We start from the raw sequence: 9569 nt of genomic DNA, 5'->3' as shown, positions 1-9569 counted from the left end.
GCTTTCTCCACTCATGGTTAGTGGTTGGGTGAAGCCATTTATCGTTAAACTACTGTGTTTATCTTTTTAAATCATAATGACAACCCAAAACATCCAAATGACCCTTATCAAAAGTTCACATACCCTGGTGATTTTGGTCTGATAACATGCAGAGAAGTTGACACAAATGGGTTTGAATGGCTACTAAAGGTAACATCCTCACCTGTGACCTGTTTGCTTGTAATCAGTGCATGTACATAAAAGCTGAGTGAGTTCCTGGGATCCAGACAGACTCTTTCATCTTTCATCCAGCCACTGACGTTTCTGGATTGTGAGTCATGGGGAAAGCAAAAGAATTGTCAACGGATCAACGGGAAAATATAGCTGAACTGTATAACACAGGAAAGGGATACAAAAAGATATCCAAGGAATTGATAATACCAGTCAGCAGTGTTCAAACTGTGATTAACAAATGGAAAGTCAGGGGCTCTGTAAAAACAAAACCACAGTCAGGTAGACCAACAAAAATTTAGTAGTGCCAATTTTTATTTCTTTCCTCATTATTTATTATTTTTATAGAAAATACATTTTACAAAGGCAGATTACTGATGAATGAAACTAAATTTAATAAACACAACAAGCCTATACATATACTTGCCACCAAATTTTTCTAGAACAACCATAACAATAAAGAACATAAGTAACTACTATAAACTTACACTTATATACAAATGTATTGGTTACAAAAAAAAAATTCTGATTTAGGACAGCAGATGACTTTGTACTGTACAAAATACTAACAACATACCGTATTCTATGTTAACATAGATAAAAACCCAAAATGGAAAATGATGATGTGTCATGTTGACCACCATATGATGGTAGTGTAAAGTAATATTATGATGAAATAGAAGTAAACATGTATCAGCAATATTTCAAATATCCATTATCATGTATGTATGTAGGTTGTAGATACCACGCAATACCAGTGCACAAATATCTGTTTCATCTCTTGGAACAAAACTGCATTATTAGTATCCTGTAGGTCAATATTATGTCCAGTGCGTGATTGTTAGGCATATCGCTACAGACTTAAGCATATTGATCTGTAGGTTGTCCATACAAAAATTATTAGACATTTATTTCCTAAGATTTGGGAATTTCATGCCTCCACCTACTGGCTTTCCAATAATCCTTTCCTTGTAGGCTCTCCAGGTTTGCAGAGCAGAGTAACATTCTCTTATTCTTGTCTCTCTCGGAAAACTGTGCACCAGTTCTTGGGCAATCTGTCTGGACTTAACAGGGGCTTCTGCCAGGAAAAGGCTTGTTGGAATAAAAATGCAGTCAGCGCCTTCACTTATCTGCCAAAGAAAAGAAATTGTCACCCAAAAACATCCAGTTCACTTCAGGAATTGCCAATAGGGTCATTTAGGAGTTGAAACGTATGTTAGTGCAGAGCTTGTGAAGACCTCACTTTTCTACACACAGTAACATTAGGAATGGTGTCTAGATAACATAACAGCCAGTGATTAACTCTCCTGCCACATTCAGAAATATTTTAGCTGGAATAAATAGAGAGAAAAGTTGTTTCTGTATTTTGTGATATAAATATGTGTCAGATGATGAACTTTGTTCATGGATGTCATTCTTGAAGTGTGACAAATCTGCAACCTATCAATGAAAGCCCTGACCAGTCCAAAGGGGATAGATCGAGCAGATAGAGTGGTAAACAATAGGGATTAATAAGGATTTAATGGGGGCTGGGACTTGCCAGAAAAGTAGGGAAGTGACTAAGAATAATCGTGGACCTATGAAAATTAAATGTGCCAACAGCATCAAATGTCTTCTGGCGAATGCAAGTCTAAAAAACAAAATGTGATGTAATGTAAAGTAAGCAACAGATTATGATGTGGTGGGCATTACAATAACCTGACTGAATGACAGACATGACTGGGTGACAAATATGGAGGCATACACAGTGTTCATAAAAAACAGGGAAGATGAAAAAGTGGTATGGGTGTCAATTTTTCTTAAATACAACTTAGTCATTTCACCATCAAGCCTTCTTTCATCTTCATGATCAGGCCAGGCTTAACAATTCTGTCCAGTGTCACTTTTATGTGGTAATAACTCTGAAATGCTTCAACGGATCCAACTGTTTTTTCGTGACATATTGTACTTTATGACAGTGGTAAAATTTCTTTGATAAAACTTACATTTATTTGTGAAAAAAATCTGAAAATTTAGAAAATTTAGCAATTTTCAAACTTTTAATTTTTATGCCCTTAACCCCTTCCCGACATGAGCCGTACTAGTACTGCTCTGCGGGAACTGTGTTCCCACAAACAGCAGTGCTAGTATGGCGGCACGATCACGCATTTAACCCCTCTGATGCCGCTGTCACTACTGACAGCGGCATAGAGAACAATCGCGCATGAAGGAGGCTCCCTGCGTGCTCCCACCAGAACAACACGATGCGATCACGTTGGTCCGGTGGTCTTCATGGAGATCCAAGATGGCTGTGGATTCCTTCCGAGTCCTTCAGTGAGGTGGCTTGTCAACGCCTGCTGAGAACAGGCGCCGTCAAGCCTCCTACACTGCCTGTCAGATTGCTGATCTGACACTGTGCTATGCAAAGTGTCAGATCAGCGATCTAACATGATATAGTGATGTCCCAACCTGGGACAATGTTATAAAGTTAAAAAAAATTAAAATGTGTAAAAATATATTTTTTTAAAATCCCCAAATAAAGAAAAAAAAATGTTTCTCCAAAAATCCATTTATTTATGTAAGTAAAAAAATAAAAGTACACATATTTGGTATCACCGCGTCCGTAACAACCCGCTCTATAAAACTGCCCACTAGTTAACCTCTTCAGTGAACACCGTAAAAAAAAAAAAAACGAGGCAAAAAACAATGCTTTATCATTATACTGCCGAACAAAAGGTTCAATAAAACGCGATCAAAAAGACAGAAGAAAATAAAAATGGTACCGCTAGAAAAGGCATCTTGTCCCACAAAAAACAAGCCGTGATACAGCTCCATTAGCAGAAAAATAAAAAAGTTATAGCTCTCAGAATAAAGCAATGCAAAAATAATTATTTTTTATATAAAATAGTTTTTAATGTGTAAAAGCGCCAAAACATGAAAAAAAAGATATAAGTGAGGGATTGCTGTAATTGTACTGAACCAAAGAAAAAAGCTGCTTTATGAATTTTACCACACGCGAAACAGTATAAAAAAATTATTAAAAAAAAAGCAATTCCTGAATTGCTGGTTTTTGCTCATTCTGCCTCCCAAAAATCGGAATAAAAAGTGATAAAAAAAAGTCATGTGCCCAAAAATGGCACCAATAAAAAAGTCAACTCGTCCCGCAAAAAACAAGACCTCACATGACTCTGTGGGTCAAAATATGGATAAATTATAGCTCTCAAAATGTGGAGATGCAAAAACTATTTTTTGCAATTAAAAGTGTCTTTTAGTGTGTGACAGCTGCCAATCATAAAAACCCGCTATAAATAGTAAGTCAAACACCCCTTTATCACCCCCTGAGTTACGAAAAAAATAATAAAATAAAAAAAGTATTAATTTCCATTTTCCCATTAGGGTTAGGGTTGGGATTACGGTTAGGGTTGAAATTAGGGTTGGGGTTGGAATTAGGGTTAGGGTTGTGATTAGGGTTAGGGTTGGGATAAGGATAAGGGTTGGAATTAGGGTTAGGAGTGTGTTAGGGTTAGGTTTGTGGTTAGGGTTATGGTTAGGGTTGGGATTAGGGTTAGGGGTGTGTTGGGGTTAGGATTGAGGTTAGGGTTAGGATTAGGGGTGTGTTGGGGTTAGGGTTGGAGTTAGAATTAGGGGATTTCCACTGTTTAGGCACATCAGGAGCTCTCCAAACACCACATGGCGTCTGATCTCAATTCCAGCCAATTTTGCATTGAATAGTCAAACAGTGCTCCTTCCCTTCTGATCTCTGCCATGTGCCCAAACAGTGGTTTACCCCAACATATGGGGTATCAGCATACTCTGGACAAATTGGACAACAACTTTTCGGGTCCACTTTCTCCTGTTACCCCTGGGAAAATAAAAAATTGGTGGCGAAAAGATCATTTTTGTGAAGAAAATATGATTTTTTTTATTTTTATGGCTTTACATTATAAACTTTGTGAACCACTTGGGGGTTCAAAATGCTCACCACACATCTAAATAAGTGGTCTACTTTCCAAAATGGTGTCACTTGTGGGGGGTTTCAATGTTTAGGCACATCAGGGACTCTCCAAATACAACATGGCATCCGATCTCAATTCCAGAAAATTTTGCATTGAAAGCCAAACGGCGCTCCTTCCCTTCCGAGCTCTGCCATGCGCCCACACAGTTGTTTACCTGCATATATGGGGTATCAGCGTACTCAGAACAAATTTTACAACAACTTTTATGACCCAATTTCTCCTGTTACTCTTAGTAAAATAAAATAAATTGGATCTGAAATAATTTTTTGTGAAAAAAGTTAAATGCTCATTTTTTTTTCTTGAATGTGGTTTTGAGTACCTTGAGGGATGCAGTTTTTAGAATGGTGTCACTTTTGGGCATTTTCTGTCATGTAGGCCCCTCAAAGTCATTTCAAGTATGAGGTGGTCCCTAAAAAAATGGTTTTGCAAATTTTGTTGTAAAAATGAGAAATTGCTGGCCAACTTTTATCCCTTATAACCTCTTACCAAAAAAATTATGTTTCCAAAATTGTGCTGATGTAAAGCAGACATGTGGGAAATGTTACTTATTAACAATTTTGTTTGCTATAACTCTCTGATTTAACCACTTCATTCCGAAGCCTGTTTTCAACTTTCTGACCAGGCCATTTTTACTTTTTTACCTTGTCCTAAAAATGTGTTGTGCAATTTCTCCTGAGTACACAGATACCCCATATATCTTTGAAGACGTTTTAGACACAGTGCAAAGATCAGAAGGGAAGAAGGGTGCCATGTCACATTGGCAGAGCACGTGAGGAGCTAGAACAGCAGAGCCCCCCATAAGTGACCCCATTTTACAAACTACACCTCTCAATGAATTCATCTAGGAGTGCATTGATCATATTGACACCAGGATATCATAGGATTTTATACCATTGGGCAGTGAAGAAAAAATAATTACATTTTTATCACTAAAATTTCATTTTAGCCCAAGATTTTATATTTTCACCCTAGGAAATGGTTAAAAATAGTACTAAAATCTGTCCCATAATTTCTGTTGAATGTAGAAATGCCCTATATGTGGCTATACAGTACTACTTAGCCATATGGCAAAACTCGGGAGGTATGGAGCGCTATTTGCCTCCTGGAGAACAGATTTTCCCAGAATAGTTTGTGGATTCCATATTCAAAGCCCCTAGGTGCTAGAAGACCACAATCCCCCCCTCATGTGACCCCATTTTGGAAAATGTACCCCTTTGGGAAATTATCTACAGGTGTAGTGACGATTTTGACTCAATGGATGTTTTACATAAACAAGAGGTAGTGGATGTTGCTGAGTACGTTGTAGTGACCAGTAGGTTATGCCAGTTTATGCTTCTGGACACATGCATCTGTAAATTAGGTGGGTTGTCATAACTACAAAATGCCAAACACGTGAATGCAAAATGTGGTTTAGGTACACTGTGGGGCTCAGAAGGGAGGCAGCATTTGGATTTGGGAGCACGGAATTTGCTGAATTTATTATGTGGGGCAAGGAGCCATAGCACTTTTCCAGAGCTTTTGTACTATCAGTAACTTTGAAGCCAACTTTATTTCTTTTAACAGATGATCGACCTGAGTGGGGACTTGCTTTTTTGTGGATGGAGTTGAATCTTTTATTGGAAACATTTTACTTAATGTTTGGGATCACATTTATCCGGCACTCTACACTGATCACTTATATCAAGGTTTCCATCTAAATCTCTGATTGACATGATTCAGATGAAACCCCCGAGGGATCCATTCACTATAACAAGTCAGCATAACTACTCTGGACTCCATCTGGCCTCTATTCAGTGTTGTTCTTCTTTTCAGAAGTTCACTAAACTGTGGTCAACCAGTGACCCCATCAGCCTCATTATAGGGAATCTTCCTCTGGGAGCTCCCTCTGAATCACTTATTTTATAGATTTCCATGGAAACCCCTGTGTAAGTGCTCAGCGTAGAGCATAGGATAAATGTGATTCAAGCTTTACTGCGTCTTTGGGAGGCAGAATGAAAAGATCAACAGCAGGTGAAGATTGTAGCGATACTAGATTTATATTGAGTTTTTATGTTTGGCTGCTGTCACACACTAAAAGACGCTTTTTATTCCAAAAAACAGCATTTGATACGGCTATATTAATGAGGGTTATGTAGGATTGCAAGGAGAGTGATACACCAGCCTCTTATGAAAACTTGGCTGCATTATATCCATTACCTCCTTTCCCACAATAAAGAAACTGAAACTTGTGTGGGATAAGTGGGCTGGCCACAGCTTTATTAAGAACCAAAAACTATCAATGGCCATTTCCTTTCTTTGCATTGATGTCCTCATTTAACCCCCAAAGGCCAACCTGTTGTGAATTCCGCTCTTGGGCTCCCTCCTGTGATTGTAAGTGGCACTTTTGTGAGTTCTGCTCTTCGGCTCCCTCTTGTGGTTTCTAGTGGTATGGCTGCTCCTTGGAGTTAGCTGTTATCAGCTGCCTTCACTTATCGTCTCTTCTGCTCGGCTATTTAAGTCTGGCTCTATCTTCAGCCAGTGCCACTTGGAAATGGTTCCTGGTTGGATTCACATCTCTTTGGAGTTCCCTGTTATCCTGACCAGTTCAGCTAAGCTAAGTTTTTGCTTGCCCTTTTCTGTCCATAGATTGTGGACTTATCCATTCTGTGCTTTCTATGTTTGTCCAGCTTATCAGTGTGAATTTATTCTGTCTTGCTGGAAGCTCTGGGAGGCAGATTTGCCCTCCACACCTTTAGTCAGGTGTGGAGATTTTTTGTAAACTCTGCGTGGATTTTTGTAGTGTTTTATACTGACCGCACAGTATTCCATCCTGTCCTATCTATTTAGTTAGACTGGCCTCCTGTGCTCATCCTGGTTTCATTCTGTGTATGTCTTTTCCCTCTCCACTCACAGTCATTATTTGTGGGGGGCTAATCTATCCTTTGGGGATTTTCTCTGAGGCAAGATAGCTTTCCTGCTTCTATCTTTAGGGGTAGTTAGCTCTTAGGCTGTGACGAGATGCCTAGGGAGAGTTAGGAGCATTCCACGGCTACTTCTAGTGTTGTGTTGAGCTTAGGGACTGCAGGCAGTACAGATACCACTTCCTTCAGAGCTCGTTCCATGTTGCTCCTAGACCACCGCACCATAACAGTACAAGTGGCCAAAAATGAATTAAATGCATCTCAAAAGAAGGAAAAGAAAGTTCTGAACCATTTTTTTTCTGTGCTCTAGTTTGTCCTTTTTTTTTCTTTTCCTCTTGATATCTGGGTGGTTCAGGATATATGCTTTGGCATGGATGTTCAGGGTTTGTTTTCTCGTGTGGATCAACTTGCTGCAAGAGTACAGAGTATCCAGGACTATGTTGTCCAGACTCCGGCTTTAGAGCCTAGAATTCCTACTCCTGATTTGTTTTTTGGGGACAGATCCAAGTTTTTGAACTTTAAAAATAACTGCAAATTGTTTTTTGCTTTGAAACCCCGTGCTTCTGGTGATCCCATTCAGCAAGTAAAAATCATCATATCCTTGCTGCATGGTGACCCTCAAGACTGGGCTTTTTCTCTTGAAACAGGGGATCCGGCGTTATTGAATGTAGATGCATTTTTTCAAGCGCTCGGATTATTGTATGATGAACCTAATTCTGTGGATCATGCGGAAAAAACCCTGTTGGCCTTGTGTCAAGGTCAGGAAGCGGCCGAGTTATACTGCCAGAAATTTAGAAAATGGTCTGTGCTCACTAAATGGAATGAAGAGGCTCTGGCTGCTATTTCCAGAAAAGATCTTTCTGAAACCCTTAAAGATGTTATGGTGGGCTTTCCTGTTGTGAATTCTGTGGCAGAGCTCCCTCCTGTGGTCACAAGTGGTACTTCGGCTGATTCTCTCTGTGAGCTTCCGTTGGTGGAGGAAAGTGGTACTGCGGCTTCTGAGTTTCCTTCCTCAGGTGATGTGGTGAAGTCGTTAGGTGCTGCTCTATTTAACTCCACCTAGTGCTTTGATCCTGGCCTCCAGTCAATGTTCTAGTATTGGACCTGTTTCCTCCTGGATCGTTCCTGTGGCCTGCTGCTCTGCATAGCTAAGTTCCGCTTTGCTATTTTGTTTGCTGTTTTTTTCTGTCCAGCTTGTCTATTTGTTTTTTCCTGCTTGCTGGAAGCTCTGGGACGCAAAGGGTGTACCTCCGTGCCGTTAGTTCGGTACAGAGGGTCTTTTTGCCCCCTTTGCGTGGTTTTTGTAGGGTTTTGTGTTGACCGCAAAGTTACCTTTCCTATCCTCGCTCTGTTCAGAAAGTCGGGCCTCACTTTGCTAAATCTATTTCATCTCTACGTTTGTCTTTTCATCTTAACTCACAGTCATTATATGTGGGGGCAGCCTTTTCCTTTGGGGTATTTCTCTGAGGCAAGGTAGGCTTATTTTCTATCTTCAGGCTAGCTAGTTTCTCAGGCTGTGCCGAGTTGCATAGGGAGCGTTAGGCGCAATCCACGGCTGCCTCTAGTGTGGTTGGAGAGGATTAGGGATTGCGGTCAGCAGAGTTTCCACGTCTCAGAGCTCGTTCTATGTTTTTGGGTGATTGTCAGGTCACTGTGCTCTGACCTCTATGTCCATTGTGGTACTGAATTACCTTATCATAACAGTACTGGAGGCCCAAAGTACTAATGATTCTCAATAGAGGGAAAAAAGAAGTTCTGAGACCATTTTTTTTTCTCTGCACTGTGTTTTGCCTTTTTTTTCCCCTAGACATTTGGGTGGTTCAGGACACAGGTGTAGCGATGGACATTAAAGGTCTGTCTTCATGTGTGGATCAGCTCACGGCAAGAGTACAAAATATTCAAGACTTTGTGGTTCAGAATTCTATGTTAGAACCGAGTATTCCTATTCCTGATTTGTTTTTTGGAGATAGAACTAAATTTCTGAGTTTCAAAAATAATTGTAAACTATTTCTGGCTTTGAAACCTCGCTCCTCTGGTGACCCAGTTCAACAAGTTAGGATCATTATTTCTTTTTTACGTGGCGACCCTCAGGACTGGGCATTTTCTCTTGTGTCAGGAGATCCTGCATTAAGTAATATCGATGCGTTTTTCCTAGCGCTCGGATTGCTGTACGATGAACCTAATTCAGTGGATCAGGCAGAGAAAAATTTGCTGGCTCTGTGTCAGGGTCAGGATGAGATAGAGGTATATTGTCAGAAATTTAGAAAGTGGTCCGTACTCACTCAATGTAATGAAGGTGCGCTCGCAGCTATTTTCAAAAAAGGTCTCTCTGAAGCCCTTAAGGATGTCATGGTGGGATTTCCTATGCCTGCTGGTCTGAATGAGTCTATGTCTTTGGCCATTCAGATCGGTCGACGCTTGCGTGAGCGTAAATCTGTGCACCATTTGGCGGTATTACCTGAGC

General features: G+C 40.1%; 1 protein-coding gene across 1 annotated transcript in view; it reads right to left on the bottom strand.

Moving 5' to 3' along the window:
* Positions 1–504: 504 nt before the first annotated feature.
* LOC138658304 (uncharacterized) overlaps positions 505–9569 on the bottom strand; it is a 238014-nt gene continuing 228949 nt past the window's right edge. The window contains exon 17 of the mRNA XM_069745780.1: positions 505–1340. Coding sequence (XP_069601881.1) covers positions 1119–1340 — 222 coding nt within the window. The 3' untranslated portion in view covers positions 505–1118. The remainder of the gene's footprint in view (positions 1341–9569) is intronic.

This window comes from Ranitomeya imitator, chromosome 1 (genome assembly GCF_032444005.1).
Source record: "Ranitomeya imitator isolate aRanImi1 chromosome 1, aRanImi1.pri, whole genome shotgun sequence".
Classification (NCBI taxonomy): Eukaryota; Metazoa; Chordata; class Amphibia; order Anura; family Dendrobatidae; genus Ranitomeya; species Ranitomeya imitator.
Note: the sequence above shows the minus strand (reverse complement) of the source record. Positions and strands in the feature narration are given on the sequence as shown.